General features: G+C 37.2%; 1 protein-coding gene across 3 annotated transcripts in view; it reads right to left on the bottom strand.

Moving 5' to 3' along the window:
- Positions 1-20,029, bottom strand: part of MSRA (methionine sulfoxide reductase A) — a 585,525-nt gene that overhangs the window by 165,541 nt on the left and 399,955 nt on the right. For all 3 annotated transcript variants that reach the window (XM_044663472.1, XM_044663473.1, XM_044663474.1), the window contains one exon: positions 13,479-13,585. In XM_044663472.1, the coding sequence (XP_044519407.1) occupies positions 13,479-13,585 (107 nt within the window). The remainder of the gene's footprint in view (positions 1-13,478; positions 13,586-20,029) is intronic.

Genomic DNA, 20,029 nt, shown 5'->3' with positions numbered 1-20,029 from the left:
TCTGTTTGAAAGACATACCATTCAATATTCATTGTGACTTTATACAGAAATAAGTCTAATCTACACTGATTCAATGGGAACAGTTTTTTAAAAAGGAAGCTCCATTGTCTTAATGTAGAAAGTACAGGACTATGAGTCAAAGGTTTAGCTTTTAGACTCAATTACAGGGTCATTTGAGGAAGCAGTGATGTGCTTGTTTCTTGGAGAACAAAGAAGATGATAATAATTTTCCTTCTATAAGACTTAAAAGGCAAAACATATAAAAGCTTGTGATTTTCTTTGAGAACTCTGCCACATTATAGTGAAATGCCATTCAACAGAACCCAAATAACTAAGACTTTGAAATAACCAGATTTTAGAGTGTATTCATTCTGCAAGCTTAGGTCCCAGTTCCAGAGTAAGTGGTATATAAGGTATCAAGTCAGAAACTAAGCTGTCTGATATTTAGATCAACATAAACCCAGCCTGGTCACTGGCCATACTGTGCCACTTGTATTGACCCCACATGATCCCAGAGTCTGTGGGGCTGAAGTAGGGATAGGCCAAGCTTAAATATTGTGGTTATATTGCCCCAGATATGGGAGCTAGAGAGGTGAAGGGCCTGGTAGGCAAGCTAGTCATTTTAGTTTGATTTTAATGGAAGGTTAATGGTAACCCATTAAATTGATTTGTAATTTTATTGATTCCTTTTAATTAAATCCATTAAATGCTTTGCTCTATGGGGCAGAACTAGTAACAAATGGTGGAAACTACAAAGGTAAATTTAAGCTTGATGTTAAAAGAAAAAGACTACATCAGGAAGGAATGGATTTTTCCTTCAATGGAGACATTTGAGTAAAAGCTGCGCAGCTATTTGTTGAGGATTTAGTAGTGAGGATTCCTTTTCACATTTAGGCTCTGAGTAGTCAGCTTCTGAGATCACTTCCAAATCTAAAAGGCTCCATGAAGTAATTTTTTTAAAGTGAATTATGGATTGAATACAGTATAAGATCCACTAAAATATAATTTTGAATTGAAATACAAGGACTAGAAAAACACGTTTACCTGAACATCACAACACAGGGTAAGCAGCTCTTTGTTCATTCTGAAGCTAGGGACAGAGTCTCAGAGTAAGTAGAGTTAAGGCAGCATACCAAAGCAAGGACTCCTTTTGCTGATTGCTCTGACTGGATGAACACAAAGCAAATTTAAGGAAACCTATTCAAACTGTGTTCAAGAGTCTATATCTTTGCTGTACCTGTGATCCTCCCACATGCCATCTCGGTCAAACATGCACCTGTATGGATGATGTCAAATGGTGGATAGTATGGTGTTGAAGTGAAAAAAAGGAGAAAGGAATTAATAGTATCCAAATCCAAAGCTGTTCACCTCCTCCTGTGGAAGCTAGATTATGACTGTCAGACACTACCAAATAGGCATGGAATAGCACAGAGTATTAAACCTGTCCTCAGTTTCAGTGCTAGGGGCTTCAAAGACAGCACAAACCTGAAAGGGACTTTAGATCATGCATAAGCTGTATAGAGTTAAGTAGGGCTATACAACAAAGCAAGTAATTCATATGGATCTAAGCAGAGGAGAAGTCATGGTGTAGAGATCCTGTTCTTACAAGTTACAAATAAGAAATTTAAGTTTAGACAGAAGAAATATGTGAATAAAAACAAAACTCTTTTATTCAGTTCTTGGTGGGAACTGAACTTTCAGGTTAGTTCCCATCTCTTGGCTAGGGTAAGAAAGAAAAGTAGATTTTTTGGCCCTCATAGAATTAGGCTGTTAAATTTTTTTTTCCTATGGAAAGGGCTGGATGTGGGGATCAAATAGAATATGTGATCTAGAACTATTTATATCCAAATTATATGTGTATAATGCTTGCACTTTCCATTCAACACTTATTAGAGTGTGTACTTGAGTTGAAGGAGTTGGAGGTAAATCAATAAGGTATACAAGATAGTGGCAAAAATATAGGGAGAAACCAGTAAGATGTGACCTGAGTCAAGATATGACTGGTAGAAACATCAACACACAACTATTGGCATATTGGGTATCTGCTGGAAAACTACAAAAATAAGACAATCTTAGATTAAGATTAGAATTATAAGATTATATTATGATATATACATATATAACATATATATTTATATACATGTAATTATAAGCTTACCAACAGATATGAAAGATTAACCAGTACAACCCTCTGCCTGGTATGTAAAACAAGTCAATTTCCTTTGTCAAATGTCAATCAACCAAAGAAATGATACCATACAAACAAAATTTAATTTGTTGCAAAGCAATTTGATGTATTTATTTTTCTTACACTTAAATCTTCCTCTCTTTGAATTTAATTGAATTGAAAGATAACATTTATAACTTCAAAGAGAAAAAATGTAGAGAAAAAACAAGAACAAATCAAATCTGTTCTTATCACTTTCCTATAGGCTCTATTATAAAATTTCTAATAGAAGTATATACCAAGAAATAGAAGACTTATTTAAAAGACTGTGATCAAAAAGTCCTTGAAAACCATTCCCCAGCTGACAAATGGCCAAAAGATATGAACAAGCAGTTTTCAGATGAAGAAATCAAAGCTATCAACATCATATGAAAAAATATTCTAAATCAATTTTGATTAGAGAAATGCAAATTAAAGCTATTAACTCACACTTATTAAATTGGCCTATATGGGATGTAGCAAAATTGGAACATTAATGCATTGTTGGTGGAGTTGTGAACTGATCCAACCATTCTGGAGACCAATTTAGAACTATGCCCAAAGAGATAAAAAAAAAAAAGTCTGTGTGTGTGTGTGTGTATTTATTTGCACAAAAATATTTTTATTTGAAAAATCTTATTTAATTAATTGATTTAGAATAGTTTTCCATGGTAACATGATTCATGTTCTTTCTCTTCCCTCTTCCCACCCACCTCCTGTAGCCATTGAGCAGTTCCACTGTGTTTACATGTGTCATTGATCAAGACCTATTTCCATATTATTGATATTTGCACTAGGGTGATTGTTTAGAGTCTACATCCCCAATCATATCCCCATCAAACCACATGATAAAGCAGTTGTTTTTCCTTCTGTGTTTCTGCTCCCACAGTTCTTTCTCTGGATGTGGATAGTGTTCTTTCTCACAAGTCCCTCAGAATTGTTCTGCGTCATTGCACTACTGCTAGTAGAGAAGTCCATTACAATCGATTACGTCACAGTGTAGTCGTCTCTGTGTGTAATGTTCTCCTGGTTCTGCACCTTTCACTCTGCATCATATCCTGGAGGTCATTCAAGTTGTACAAAAATATTTATAGCAGCCCTTTTTGTGGTGGCAAAGAAGTGGAAATTGAGGTGATGTCCATTAACTGGGGAATGACTGAGCAAATTGTGGTATGTGATAGTAATGAAATATTATTGTGCTGTTAGAAATGATAAACAGGATGATTTCAGAAATTGCTGGAAAGACCTCATGTTCTGATACAGAGTGAAATAAGCAGAACCAGGAGAACATTGTATACAGTAACAGCAATATTATAAGGATGATCAACTGTGAAAGACTTAGCTACTCTCAGTAATACAATGATCCAGAATTATTCTGAAGGATTTAAGATGAAAAATGCTAACCACCTCCAGAGAAAATTGTTGGAATCAGAATGCAGATCAAAGTATATACTCTTTTTCATTTTAGTTTATTTGTCATTGAGAACATACTATTTGAAGAACTCTTTGTCAGATACTCTGAATGGGTGATAATGATAGCAGTGGTGACAAGGAGGAGGAGGACAAGGAGACTACACAGATGATAACAAAGATGATTTCAGTATTCATATGACTGATCCTGGAATAGGTTCTGGTAGAGATGCAGAGATAAACAAGACCTGTCTCTGTCCTTAAGGAGCTTACAATCTAGTAAAGGGTATGATATGACATGCACACAGATAAATATATAAATTAGAGTATGATAAATTATAACATAATTTAAAATATGATTCATATACACATGAGGAAATAAAGAATGTGATAAAACTCTTCCAGCTTTTAGTATAGGGGCAAAAGATCAGTGAAGATTTTCTTTACAATGATAATGAAAGCTGATGTTTATTTAAAGTTTTCAAAGTACTTTACAAAGATTCTATCATTTGAGCCTCACAGATATTCTTTAAGGTACATATTTTAAGCATCATTATCCTATTATTATGCACATTATCATATTTTACAATAATATGTTATCACCTTATTATATGGATCAGAGGATCACAAATTTGTATCTAGAAGGGATCTCAAAGGCCATTTAATCCAAGATAATGGAACAAAAGCTCAGAGATATTATGTTACTAGCCAGTAATCACACAGCATGTGTCAGAAGTGGTACCTGAGCCCAGGGGCCTTCTGAGGCTACTACTGTTACCCACTTACTAATGCTATTGCCTCTTTCTCCATTTATTAAATCCTTAAAACACCAGATAGCCAACTGATTGGAACAGTGGGCCACAGTGAACCCAGATTTCACACTAATCTTTATCAGGCCTTTGTCTATCTGGCTCTCAGGCCACAGAATTACAGGTAAGGGAAAAAGCATATGGCTGAAGCCATAGAAGCTGAGATCTCCCAGCAGCTCCTATTTGCCACATCTCCATTAGCATTGCCATTAGCTTCCCTTCTGCTGAAACATGAAAACAACCCAATTATTAGTAGCCCTTCACAATATTGACAAATAGCCAGGTATTCTCTAGAATCACCTTTTCCTACGACTAAAAACAAAAGAGGCTAGGTTTTTTAAGCCCTTTACTTCTTTTTCATCAGGCCACAGGAAAAATAACAAATGAAGACAGTAGATAATATGGCAATGTGCATTCCAACCACATCATTAAATTCAGTGATGAAGTGAATCAAAGGAAAATTGAATTTAAAAAAAGGAAGAAAACTAGGTTCAATTGTGAATTCCATGATGGTGCTACACTCCTTTTTGATTTTAAAGACACAGTTAAGCTTAAAACAAACATGAATACTAAAGGACTTTCATCCTAGCAATTTAACTCAGGTACCTGGACTATGCTGGAGGTAAAAAATATAACATTTGTTCCCAAATCTGAAACTCAAATAGGACAAAAGAAAATTGAATGTGAAGTTCAAGAAAAAGGAAGAAAAAGAACTAGCCAGTCTGTGCATCTTCTGCTTGGTTTACTGGGCTTCCACCACTTCACCCTCAAGGGAAAAGCTAATGGCATTGACCTTGAGGTTGCCTCTGTTCCACCCTAGCAGTGTACACAGCTGGCAACCAAGGTAACCTCGTGAACTTCACCCTCTTTTGGCATACTCCCTTAGTTCATCCAGGACACACAGCTGATTGAAAACAGAGGAAGGCAGGCACTGTGCACAATGACCCCTGACACTGCAGGCCTTTTCTTCAGCTCCTCTCTGCTCCCAGCCAATGGGTGGGCTTATTGGGTTGGCTGCCATAGTAACCGAACTACGGGCTCTGCAGCATCCTGAACAGATGTCACATGAGCCAAGATGAATGTGATGGGGGTGAGGAGGGAGGGGGAGGTGCACACATTCTGTGTTAAATGTTCCCACCAGAGGGAGTGAGTCATTTCTGAAGTAAGTGCAAAACTGAAATATCAATTTGCTTGCTTCTTCTTCCTTTTTTTGGGTGTGCACCCTCCAAGTTTGAAACACACACACACACACACACACACACACACACACACACACACACACGCCTTTCCTGCTTTCCAGACAGATGCTTGAATTTCCGTAGCTTTGGGGAGAACATGAAAGCCATGATTTTGTTTAAACTCTAAATGAACATCTCTACTCCATTAGGAGAATTCAAGCAGCCATTCTGCTACCATTTAAGAATAGGCTGGAGCCATCATACCAAATGTAGCTGCAACCGAGTCAGTTGGTATTTTAAAGCCAAATGTACTAAATGGGTAGACTCATAATAGATTTAATTTTTTAATTTTTTATAATAGATTTTACTTCAATGTTAGTGCTATTTCCTTAAAATGGAGATACACGTAATTACTCTGTTTTTTAGATCTTAAGATTTCTAGGGTCATTTTATTGATTCACTCAAGTCAAGGGTTATCATCTTTTGAAGGAAACAACAAAGACCCTTTCTTTAACTGCAAATTGCATTCTTCCAGACAAAGATATTGCTTTAAAATATTTCCATTAACCTTTCCCTGGAATTAACCAGAGTATACCTACCTATATTTTACAAGATTAGCTTGTATTTATTATTGAAACAAGATAATATGTAGATCTAATTCTATTTGTCTTGTGATATGAATCAGATAAGCAGGAGAGAGGAAAAGTTGCTCTCTCTTCCTAATCTGAGAGATGAGATGTAGTTAATATACAATAGAAATAAAAAATGCTCCTAATATTCACTTTGATCTTGTGTTTAATTCATTTGCTATATCATGTTGAAAACAATTACAGAATATATATTTGAAATATGTAAATATTTGATTGCAATTCTGGAATATAAAGTGGTTTGTAGACAATAGATTAATCTGTCAATTCCTCTAAGCAGAAATAAAATTTCCAACCAAGCCCTTGCAAAGATACCAGTGATCATTATCTCATATAAGAAACAGCATCCTAGGGGAATACAATGAAATTGATTACTAAGAAAGTTATTTGGCAAAGTATGATTCTCTGCATACTGCCAAGATAAGCTCATAAACCATAATTCCCTGGTACTGTACTACTGTGTATAGCACTTTGCTCTGCTGTGGAGATGTGCAAAGACCACTAGAGGGCAATAATACAAATGAGGTTTTTCATTTGGACAAAAATTTTGCTTTACAACTTAATAATATGTAAGCCCATTATTGTGAACCTCTCCCCCTTGGCCATTAATCAACAGGCATCACAAAAATGATAGAGATTTTTTCTGTAAACAATGTATATTAAATAATCATTTGTACATATTTTATATAACAAATAGAAACAAGTAAGAATGAATTGTCATTTATATGCAACTAAACTAGCTAAAATCTTAAATACAAAAATTCCTTCCATACTGGGACAGGCCAATTGTAAGCATTTATTGCAAATGTTCTAATTTCATATTTTTAATAAACTCTTTAATAATCACAGTCACAAGATGGGTATGTGCTGAAAAACACACTTAAAATACCAGTTCCTCTACAACAAATAAAAATTTCTCTTAAATCCTTACAATAAGATTACTAATCCTACTCAGCAAGTAGCATTCTGAATAATTTGTAATGAACTTGAGGGTCATAGTTCCACTGTAAAATGTCCAAGTCTGAGTGGTACTGTGAGTTCAATTCTAGGTACAACATTTAAGAAGGACACACATTGAAATGAGTTCTGAAAATGAGTGAGGAGACTGGATAACAAGCCAAAATTTTAGCTAATCAGTTGACAAAGTACTTCATGCTATTATTACAGAAAATATGTGGAGATGTGGACTAGATGATACTATGATTAAATGAATTCAAGTAGTCGTCCATGATTCACTATTAACTTGGAAGGAATTCTTCAGTAGAGTGCCTCAGGAATTTATGATTGGCTCTGTACTGTTTAACATTTTATTAGTGTCTTGGATAAGGACATACACAATTTTCTGAGGTTGAGACAACACAATGAATAACAGAGTTAGGACCCAAAAAGTTCCTAACAGGCTGGGACACTGGTCAAAAACTAGTAAGCTGATATTTAAGAGAGATAAATGTAAACATTTACATGGATTCAACAAATCAACTTCATAATATAAGATAAGGAAAGTATGAATAGAAAGAAATTTCTCTGAAAAACAGCTGAGCATTTTAGTGGATTTTAAATTCAATAAAAGTCAACAGTATGAGATGGAAAATCAAAAAAGCAATATGATCTTGGGCCATACTGAGAGACATGGTTTTCAGGAATATGACAGGGATAGTCCTGCCCTATTCTGTTTTGATCAGACTATATCTGAAGAATCATTCCATTCTGGGCACCACAGTTTGGGAAGGATATGGATAGGACAGGGAAATTGTTTTCAATGAGTATGTAGTCTGTAAACTGTAGACAATTTAGAATATAAAAAATGTAGGAGAGAGAGGAGTATATCTTGCTATGAGATTATATGAGGGAGATCAGAGAAAACTTATAGAGGAGGTGGCATTAATCTGAGCCTTAAAGGAAAGCTCTCTAAGACTAGGAAATGATAAGGAAAATAAAAGAAATAGAAGCAAGGAAACACAGGCTTTTTTCCTACCACAAAGCTAAGTACTGTAAGTTTGGGAACAAAACTGGATTTTACTTATACATCTTATACATAATATAGTCATTTTTTGAGTGTGATGGGCAACGAAGAGGCAGAGCCAAGATGGTAGAGTGAAGAGAGTACTTCTGCTGAGCTTTGCCAACATACTCCTCTAATAAAAAAAGTGCATCAAACCAAATTCAGAATGGGAAAACCAACAAAAAATTATAGTGAGTCCTTTTTTAATCAGGCCTGTATTAGGAAGCTGGGAATAGAAAGAAAGGTCTGAGAACACTGGTATGGGGGCTAGGTAGGAGTATAGCCTGGTGGGCTTTGGAGGTGGCAGTAGAAACAGTGGCAGTGGTGCTGGGAGTGCTAAGCCACAACACTTAGGAATGGAAGGAGATTGAACGCCCAGTCAGAAAAAGATTCCAGGAACCCTCCATGTTAGATTGGATATTAGATCAGGTGTTGTTTGGCAACTCCTTCACCCATTTTCCAATTCTGGGTTGTAGAACCTTTCATGGCAGATAGGTGTAGTTACAGTGATAGGGCAAGGGGCCTTAGCTAAATAAAGACCAGAGGAAAAAAACAAAAACAAAGAGAATAGTTACCAGAATTCTCCTTAGACCACGACACTTAAGAAGCACAAAAAACTTGCAGGTCCTCAGACCTAGCTGTGAAAATAACAGGCCATAAAAGTCAAAAGAGCCAGCCAGACATCCCCCCACTCATCTCCATAAGTGGGCAGAGCTGAACTCTAACATAAAGTCCTAAGTTTGGGAGAAAGCTGGAAAAATGAGCAAATACAACAACAACAACAAAAATCTGATCATAAAATACTGTTATGTTAAAAGAAAAACTCAACTCAGAAGACTTGAAAATCATTCTCTCTCTCTCTCTCCTCCCCAACTCCATACACACACACACACACACACACACCATTTATATAGTTCCTTTTACGTCCCAGGCTAACTTTTACATAGTACCTATTGTTTGCCAGGCTCTGTGTTAAGCATTATACTATCATATTTGATTTACACAACAATATTGGGAGGTAGGTGTTATTACTACCCCCATTTTTTACACAGGAGGAAACTAAGGCAAGCACAGGTTAAATGATTTTCCCAGGGTCACACAGGTAGTAAACATGTGAGGTTTAATTTGAACTCAAGTCTTCCTTACTCTAGGTCCAGAACACCATTTAGTTGCCTCTTGGCTACTTATAAAGAAAAATAAAGGGTAGTTATATTCCAAACTCCAAAATTATTCAGTGGGAGGCGATGATTAAGCAGAAGGCACTCTAATACAGAAGCTTGAGAAAGATGCAGATAAAATGATATAAAGCATACTTTAAAAATAGACTCACTAGTGATCCAAGAAAGACATATTTTCACAGCCACCTAAAGACTTTTTTTTTTTTTAATGTAGGGAGGTAGTATGGGATCTCTATGTTGAACAACAGAAGGTATATAAATAGCCTAGAGGCATTCTGATCAAAAGTCCCTAAAAAGATGTAACATTGTTGGGATTCCAATTTGATTCCTCCATTTTCTAGATACTTGAGAGCTATTGGCATCATCTTTTGGGGAACAGAGAAAAATGGGGAGGGGAGGAGGCAAAATAGAAGGAGGAAGCAAAAGCAAGATGGGATCAGGGATAGAAGTCAGAAATAAGTGGAGGAGAATGCCTAGAGGAAAGTAATGCAGTAGGGGACTGGTAGAGAAGACAAGGCTCAAACAATGGGGAGCAGAGCATCAATGTGGCATAGAGCACTTCTGTCTTTCTGAGGTTCTAGTCAAGAAAATATCTTCAAGCCTAAGATGATACCAGCAGCCTAAGGGAAGAACTGGCCCATCAAAAAGTATGTGCATGTGCTGAGGTGGAATGTGGTCTCTGGTTATCAGATGTACAAATGAGTCCCTTATAAAAGCTCTTTTCTGAAGCCTCATAAACTTGACTGCTTATGAGAAAAAGCTGAATGTCACCTTTGGCAAAGTCCCAAATTTCTTTTTAAGAAGAATATCCTAATTTCTTAAGTTATATGTGAATGGGGGCAATAAAGGTGAGAAGTTCTTGGCATGTACCTAGGCCTGTCAGAAAGGAGTTTCTCTCATGAAGACTTCAATTGTAATCTCCTGGACAGCAGGGAAATAAGTCTTATATTTCTTTTATAACCTACACAACAACTATGATGGTGCTATAGCTCTCCCCTTCTCCACCATGCCAGATAAAAGGCCATTAATTTCTTCCATAATAACATTTCTTTACACCAAAAGAAACCAAGGAAAAGATGACATCATGTTTAGAACAACAAAACTGTTTTTATGGGCTAACCAATGAAAACATAAGAATATCTTTTCAATTCAAAGTGATATAAAACCCTTCTTTGTAATGTGATTCATTGAGTGCTATTGGTATTCTACCTGTGTGACCTGAAACAAGTTATTCTCTGTACCTCAGTTTCCTTTACTAATAATTTTAGCATTTGGTTCATAATCTTCTTTTCCATTCCATTCCCTTTTAATTATCCTCAGAGAAATTGATATTGATGACCTCCGTATGGCCTGAATATGCAGGTGCCTCAGTTCCAATGATCCCTACTCTGCTTTAGCCATATACCATGGTCATAAATAGCTGCATATTATCCCCAAGATCTCTAAACTTCTACTTTCCTATGAGCTGAGGCAGCTAAGTAATGCAGTGGAAAGAGCACTAGGCTGGAGTTAGGAAGATCTAAGTTCAAATGCAGCCTCAGACACTTTGTAGCTGCGTGTACCTGGGCAAAGTTACTTGACTTCTGCTTGCCTCAGTTTCCTCAATTGTAATATAAGGATAATAATACCTACCTTGTGAGGACCAAATGTGGAAATATTTATAAAGCACTTAGCACAGTGCCTAGCACATAATAGGTGCTATAGAAATGCCATTCCTTCCCTTTCTTTCTTCCTGCTACTACCTTCCATCTTTCTATCTCTTACTCTCTTATTCACTCATCAAAACATCCATTTCCTTGGTCTCTTTCTATCTAACTCCAGTTCATTTCCACATTCTTGCTTCATTTGCTTCTATATCCATCCTTGACACCATGGTCTGGGACTATAATGATTCATTAGCCATATTCCTAGAATGCCTCACTTCTGGGACTGCTTGATGCTCTCAGGTAGCTTCCGCAACCCTGAGTTGTCCCTATTGATCATCCAATTTCTTTTCTCCTGAGTGTCGACGGAGAAGATAACAAACTCAAGCTGTCACATAATATAAATCTCATAACTTCAGGTGGACCTTCAATTTGATTCAGCTATTTTCCATTCACACTGATTCATTATCTCATTCTAGAGTGACTATCCAAAGCCTTCTTTTCTCTCTCCTCAAGTCTCCAACCACACTTCTACAAACATATATTTATGTATGACTTAGTCTCTTTCTTCGATGAAAATTGAGCTTCTCCTCTCTAATTTCTCCAACTGTTTCAGCTTAACTCTAAAAAGCTATCCTATAATCATAGAACATAGATTTGGAGATGGAAGGGAAGGGCATCCCCTCATCTTATAAATGAAGAAATTAAGGTTCAGAGCTGGGACATCACTTGCCCATGGTCATGAAAGCAGCAAGTCCTCTGAATGTAGTTTCCTTCCTATTATACCTATGGCTAATTGCTAAGGATAACTCCTCTATCTGAGTCCTTACTTGAACCTCTGTTTGCCTCCTCCAGTACATTCCTCTTACTTTCATCCCTTTTTATACATGGATTAATTCCTCTCTTTCTACTACTTCCTTCTTATATGCTGACACATCTGTTCAGGTCTTCCCAATTTAAAAAACAAACACACACACACACACACACACACACACACACACACACCCTTCTTCCCTTGCCTTTTCTAACCCTATTCAGCTATGATCTCATCCATTCATTCATGTATTATTTCTAACTGATACTACACAGCTCAGGAAAATGAAACTAATATTCTAGCAGGCATTGTATGGTATGTTGATCTGTCTGTCACCTGTTCTGACTTTCTGATAAAACAAAAAACAAAAAACATTGTGTCCCTGTTTGACCAGGAGTTTGCTTCATCCCTGGTAGCTGTCTCTTCCGTTCTCACCCTAGGGCATACATAGTCAACTAGAGAGTTAACTGTCTAACCATTACGTGATTCAGCTGGTTGACTTGAAGATAACAATTTTACTGTAATCAATGCTGACCAATGTTAGCAACTTTAACATTATAGGGGAAAAAAGGTGAAATAATGATGAAAGAGTCAATAAATCTTGAAGAAACTGGAGAAGAAAGGAAGCAAGAGACTGAGAATCAACAGAATAAGCAATTAGGTGTTAGAGAGTGCTGGGATTGGATTCAGATGACCTGGGTTCAAATCTCACCTTTGATGTTTATCATTTGAGTGACGTTGGGTCAGATATTTAAACTACCATGGCCTCAATTTTCTTATCTATTAAATGAAAGGGTGGTCTAGGTGACCTCTAAAGCCCCTTTGAGATCTCTCTCTATAATCCTATGATAGTCCAAATATGAAATCCAGTAATTCACCTGTCAATAAGTCACCATATTTTGGGGGTGAGGCAAGAAGACATCATAGGATTCCAGAAGCAATAGTTTAAAAACCAGAAGGACCAATATAAAGCAAATTCAGGCAGGCAACAGGGTTGGAAGTAGCAAGGAGAGAGGTGATGAGTTAGATGATCATCCCAAAGTATCAACCATCATTTTGAAGCAAAAGAATACAAGCCACATTCTCCAATCCTCTATCATGAAAGCATTTAGGTGTAGGCCATGACACTTAAATTGTATACTGGGAATTTTTTTTAAATTAAGTCCTAGATTCAGATTGACTTTTTGAAGATCTAGTCTTCTTTCAGCAAAAGATTTTTTAAAGCAGTTATAAAAATAAAAAGAAATATTATCACAACAGAAAACACAAATATTTTTCAATTCATCAAATATAATATAGTTGGCTTAGTTTTTTTTTTTAAGATACAAAACCAAAAACATACAAGGATCCAGTTGTTATATTTCCCTTCACAGTTCCTCAGTTCAGTGGTATCACTAAACAACTAAGTACTTGTAATAATCATCTATAAAATTTGCAATCAGAACTCAATTAAGATGAGAAGAAAACTAGCAGTGCAGCTAAGTGCCCATTCTAGCTTAAAGCAGTTGTCACAGGTTTGAAGAAGGTCTTCTATTTTTACAACATTAGCTGGTCTTACCCTACAACCAGCTTGTATGCTACTCACTCTTACCTTTTGATAAGCCTCTTTAGACTGAAGAGCTGCTTCGTTCTGTTCTGGAGTAGTTGGGAAGATAGCAGACCGGTACCGGGTGCCAAAGTCATTACCCTGACGCATTCCTAGAAGGAAAAAAAAAATGAACTCAGAATGACTGGGACTGAATAGGTGATATTGCTAATGCACAAATGACTTGATTTTAGTAGGATGATATGGGAAGATGCAACTTAATACAATTTTTGCACAAACTATCTCTGCAACCATGGATAAATTACCTCTTTCAGCCTACATTTCCATAGCCATGAAAAGAAGATAATAATATTATCCATATCTATCTTACAGGGCTATCATAAGAATAAAAACAATAATAATATATGTGGAACATCTTTATAAACCATAAAAGTGCTATGTAAATGAGCTATTATTATTTGGCACCATCTGATTTATTATACCTAATGTACATCCTATATATAACTACTGGTTATTTTAATTAGATTTGGAAAATATTTTCTATAATAATGAATGACATTAATGCATCTTAATTTTAATATTCTAATTATATTTAAATTTGAAGTATGAGTCTTATAGGCCAATTTCAAAACTAAAAGGTACAATCAAATGTCTAGAAAAAATTGCATCCAAAAATTTTGCTCTATATAATATGGCTTATTCAATTGTAATCAATGCATCTAAAATATACAAGTTTTATAATGCAGTAATTCCTTTTTGTCTTAAGAAGTAATTTTAAAATGATCCTATAACAGAGAGCTAGATTTGGAGTCAAGCAGACCTGAGCCCAAATCCTACCTCAGATACTTATGAGATATGTGACCAAGGAAAGTCATTTAACCCTCTTTGAGACTCAGTTTCTTCATGTGTAAAATGGGAATAGCCCCTACTTCAGAGGGTTGTTGGGACAATCAAATGAGGTCAATTTTAAAGTACTTTGCAAAACTTAAAGTGCGAGTTAAATGTTATTATTATTATTATTATTATAATTGTCATTACAGAAGCCTCTTATTTAATACTTCTCCAATTTTCACACTGAAGTGACCATAAAGAAAAAGAAAATCGCAGATGCCCATTACTAATAGAATCTCAATCTTCTAATCTAATATTTATTATATTTTGTTTGTATCAGACCCCCTCAAGGACTACTTCCCTAACTCTCATTCACAATGACAAGCTGATTCCCCAGAGGGCAGATGACTGTTTCTTCCCTCAAGGTTCTAGGGGTAACCCCAAAAGGCTAGGATTTTTAGTAATATTACTCTCAAGTCTCCCTCTTAAGTGCTTGCCACTGATTATAAAAATAACTTTTAGGAAAAGGTATTTTACTAAGCAAAAACAGCAAAGATAGTTGTTTTAAAAACATCATCCCTCGCTCTCCCATTCCAAGCTCCCTACAAAGACCTCTATAACTGAGTGCAGAACAAAGTAAGCACAAAATATAACAATTTGTACAAGGACAACTTTAGAGAAAAACAACTATGAAAGACTTAAGAACTCAGATCATTTGTAATGAATGATAAACCACAAGTCTAGAAAACTGAAAATGAAGTACGTGAAATACCTCCTGCTTAAACAGTAATGAACTTAAAAAAATAAATGGGATATATAAATGTGAGGGCATAGCCCTAAAGGTAGGGTTTTGCCGGATTATGCATGGTTATGATGATGGTTTTCTGTTTTTTTCTTTTCTTTTTTGTTTTGTTCAATTGAATGGGTGGGTGCAAAAGGACATACAGATTATGTATGTAACAAATATTTGTTAACTGAAAATAACAAAGCAGGGGCATACTATCCTTGTATATATAAGATCCTTAGGGAAACTGGTTTTAAAATTAGAGAGTACACTTGATCAAAGGATCAACTCACAGATCCTATATATCAGAAGTCCTTTTTTCCCTTCATGAGATACTCTTAAGGTATATCAATGTCCTCTTTGGTGTAACTGATTCCTGGGTTCTGAAGGTCAGCTTCTTGGTGGAATACTAAAGCTACCATTCCTTGATGGGTCTAGTTTATCCTCAATTTTTATCCCAGGCTTCTATGCAGATTAAGTGACATTATAGGGACACTGCCTAGCTCCAGGGTACACTACAGCAATGTTCAACTCTGGATCTTTTAACCTTTCAAAATTCTCAAGGCCCTTGACCTGATCTATAGGGGATGAAGTAAGAAAGACCACCTTCTCCCAAAATCAATTTCCTCTAAGGATTACTTTACCACTAGATTTGACCACCACTGCCTACTACTGTTAAAATATACTACTATAAATTAGTTGGTTGGGTGATACTTAGGTCCAGAGGTATATCTCATCTTTTCAGCCAAGCAAAAGGGTATTTTCTGCATGGCATCATGTGTCTTCATCCAATAATCAAAGTACATTCCTCCTCACAAACTGATTAAGGTTGTTTTATCTAGTTTGAACTTTTGATTGATTCATTAAATCAAAGTACAGGCCTTCTGTGTTTAAATTAACTGGGGTGAGGGTTTCTACATTTGTAATATCAAGTGTCTTCTTTGAGTTACCACTTTCCTTGAATCAGTTATAGATATGAAAATAAATGAACAGAAAAATTTACTGACTATGCAAAAAAATTAATTACAGCAAATGTATCAGGTAAAATATTTAGTTTGTATTTTCCTGGTTAAGAGGAGGCCAAAATGAGATTTGTTACAATTAAACAATTTTTAAAAGTTAAATAAAGCACCAACTGTATGCACAGCAATATTCTAGGCATAAATAAGACATGATTTCCCAAATTCTAGAAAGCTGTCCAAAATGGTTGGATCAGTTCATAACTTTACCAATACTACATGAATGTCCCACCCATGTCCTCTCCAACATCTGTCATTTTCCTTTTCTGTTAATATTAGCCAATTTGATAGGTGTAAGGTGGTACCTCAGTTGTTTAAATTTACATTTCTCTAATCAAAAGTGATTAAGAGCATGTTATAAAACTATCATTTGCTAGTTTTTGCTCCATAGTGAGAAATATGAGTCTCCAAACACACTTTTATTTAATAGGGGATATAATCAAACAAAAACCAGTGAGCCTTGGAAAAGTAACAGAAGACCATCTCATGAATTTGATCTAGAGTTAGACAGTATGAAGAGTGAAAAGATGACAGAGCCAGGAGGCATGGAAACAGCTGGCATGTCCTTTAGACATAACATAAATGCAAAAAACAAACAGACTAGCATGAACAAATCAATAAATTGGCCACCTTAATAGCTGAGTTAGCTTGCTACTTATATTTGTAGTCAACCTCAGAGAGATTAAATAGACTATGCTAAACAGATCGATCAGTTCAAAGCTGCTGGGGTCATTTAGTTAACATACATAAGCTTAAATCATAAAAATAAAGAATTGTTTCATATATATTAAGAGGTATATCTGTCTTCTCCCTTGACAGGATATTTGAGTGTTCATAAGCAGAAAATAGGTCAAAAGTCTGTTTTGTGATATTGGAAATTTGGGGTTCTTTGAACTGATTTTGAGGTCCCTCATCTAAACTTCCTGTAGACATTTAGGACTCTTTCAAAACTACATTTCCCATAATTCCTCTTGTGTAATACAGGTGGGCAAGAAGTGTGATTACATAGCGAGAGAGAGATATAAGACTCAGGATGTGATTGGGACACACTCTCTTTTCTAGGAAGCAGCCAGAGGGTAAGCATGGCAGGCATTTGAATTAGATCTTAGCAGGCACGTGGTTCTTTTTAATTATCAATATGGACTACATTAAACCCTTAATATTTTTAAATATACCCTATTATATCAATATTATTTGTAACAGTTATGGCAACCACAAAAGGATGTAATTCTCAATTTTTTCTGATAGCATAATAAGCCATGAAATTACTGCCATGATTTTCTACCCTCCCCCCACAGACAGAACTCTGAGACACTCTAGATCCTCTCTGGAGCCTCAGACCTGCTATTGTGCTATTTTCTGGCCACTCTGCTCAGTTCTTTTGAGCAATCTTCAAATAGAAGAAAATTTTTGGTTTTGTTTTTTCTCTTCTCCCTGTTCTCCCCAGCCACATGGCTGCTTTTCCGGGAAAGGGGAAAGTAGCTTTGAACGCCATGTTTTTGCTGATAGTAGCAATTTGTTTTTGCCTGCCAATCATTATCCCAATTACTTTGGAAGCTGCTTGAGCCACTTTGGGCCCCGCCCACCTGATTCTTCCCTTGGGGAGAAGCCGCTTCTGGCTTCTGACCCCACGGCTCCCCTCCCTCTCCCCCCCCTCCCATTCCAGCCCTGGCTGGTCCCAGTGCCAATCCCAACTCCTGCTAATGTCGGATGCCTGCTGCTGCTGTTGCCTCTGCAGCTGATTCCTACTAAAATGCTGCTGCTGCTGACCCAGCCATCACCGGAGCTCCTCAGAGGACCCCAGCTGACACTGCTTAAGACTTCAGAAGTAAAACCCTCCTTCTCTCTCATAGCACACACCTGGGACTTTCCCAAGGGTGTTTCCACATAGACATTAATGACTTTTAACCTGAAGGGAGTTCCACTATCCCCTCCACATTTTTTTTCTAAAACCTGACCTAGTCCTCCCCCACAAGCCCTCCACATGGAATCTCCAACCTGGGGCTTTTCTAGCCCCTACCCCAGTTGGCTTCCACATGGCCCTAGCTTTTACTCTTCAAACAGGAAGTAGAATGGCAAGCATAGGCAACATGGCCTATTTCAAACTATTCCTTGTGATTATCTTGCCTGAAACTCAGGGAAGGGATTCACTCCTCCCTACACATGCTGGCCTGCCTAAGACTCTGAACTATATAACTCTTATAGAGTCATCCACAATGTGCTCAGTGCAGAGCTCAGTTAGAAGGAACTTGAATTGAACTAGAGGTGGATTTCAAAACCTCAGACTGCATGGGTTTTTTTAAAAGTCTTTGTATCTTATTGTATTTTGCTGATTGTTGTTTTGTGATTTAATTTTGTTGATTTACATTGATTTTTCTGTTACACTGCATCATTTAATTTAATGAAATTTTGGCTGCTAAATTAATTCTGTTCATGACTTTATTGTAACACACAAATATTGAACAAATCTATTAGAATTGGTAAAAAGGGTTTTTTTTGACTGCATAGTTTGTAATCTGTTCCTTATATTGTATTTCCTGATTTTTTTAAGGTTTCAATTTTTTAAAGTTTACCTTTATTAATCTAATTGTTATCTGTACCATTTATGAAAATCTTAAACATTTTTTAAGTTGTAGAAAAGCCCATAAGTCTTATGTATACTGGATTTGTCATTTCAACCATAAGATCACATGCCTTAAGTTTTTATTTGATATTAATAATTGTATACAACCTTGAAGACTATGATACCTTGAGAATTTAAATTATACTTTTATAAAGGGTCTTTAGAATTGACTTTAGATGCCTAGTACCCTTCTGTATAAATGATAAGGTTTTATATATTTATTATAAAGAATGTTGTCTTAAAGGGGTAGAGGAAACAAATGGAGGTTTCCTGCCCAAGCCTTTGTATATTACACAGGAAGCCAGGAGAGCTCCTGTATGCTTGATATTTTGTCTCTTTGTTTTGCCTTGCTTTCCCATCAGAAGGACTTAGAATTCCTGAGGATAACTTAGATCCAGAAGGTTTTTTTTAATCAGATTTCTTTTTAGGCTCTGCCCCACAATTGCCATGGAGACAGTAATAGAGTTTGTTAAGAAAATATCTTAGAATGGGGGGGGGGGGGAACTTCCGGTTAAGATGGCGGCAGAGTAAGGAGCAGCTGCTCGATCTCTCCTGACCGAAGCATACAGAACCCCTCAAGGGGACATAAAAACGAACCCAGACGAACGAAGGAACCCCACAACAGGGAGCAGCATTGAAGGTACACAGAATCGGGGCATTTCCATGCTATAGGGGGGTGAAACAGCTCTCACTAAAACGCGAGAGGAAGAAGCCCCTCCCCCACCCCCCACACCGCACACCTTGCACAACGCCAACACACAAGTGTGAAAACAGGACTGGGGCAACCAGATAATCCCTGGCAGCCCCGGGGCTTGTACCTGTGTACTGAAGACGAGGGACCCCAGGTGGCTGGGGGCGTGCAAGGACTTTCCCCGAGTGTCCACTTGGGTGAAGGCACCGCCTCAGGCTGGGACAAAGGCCTCTAAAACATGGCCTCTCCCAAGCACTGAAGGCTTCGCCTCAGGTGCGAATAAAGATCTCCAGCCCACGGACTTTCACTACCTTCCGTGGGGGTGAAGGCAGTGCCCTAAGAGCATCTGCACAGGCAAAGGCAGTGCCCTAGGCTTGAAAAACGATCTCCAGCCCAGGCTTGGACCTCCAGTGAGGACCCTGTGCAGACCCAGTGGGGCAGTGGAAGCAGCCCCAAAGACTGCTGAAGGAACCTCGGGCAGAGGGGCAGACGGGGAACTACCAGGAGGCCTGACCCCGAGGACAAGGAGACTGGAGCCCCCAGGAGCTTGCAAGGTGCAGGCAGACCCTGAGTGCAAAGACAAAGCTGAACAGGGGCGGGGCTAACAATGGCCAGCAATAAGGAAGCCCAGAAGAAAAAGACTATCAA

Source organism: Gracilinanus agilis, chromosome 2, assembly GCF_016433145.1.
Source record: "Gracilinanus agilis isolate LMUSP501 chromosome 2, AgileGrace, whole genome shotgun sequence".
Lineage (NCBI taxonomy): Eukaryota > Metazoa > Chordata > Mammalia > Didelphimorphia > Didelphidae > Gracilinanus > Gracilinanus agilis.
The sequence above is the reverse complement of the archived record's forward strand: the minus strand, read 5'-3'. Positions and strand labels throughout refer to the sequence as shown.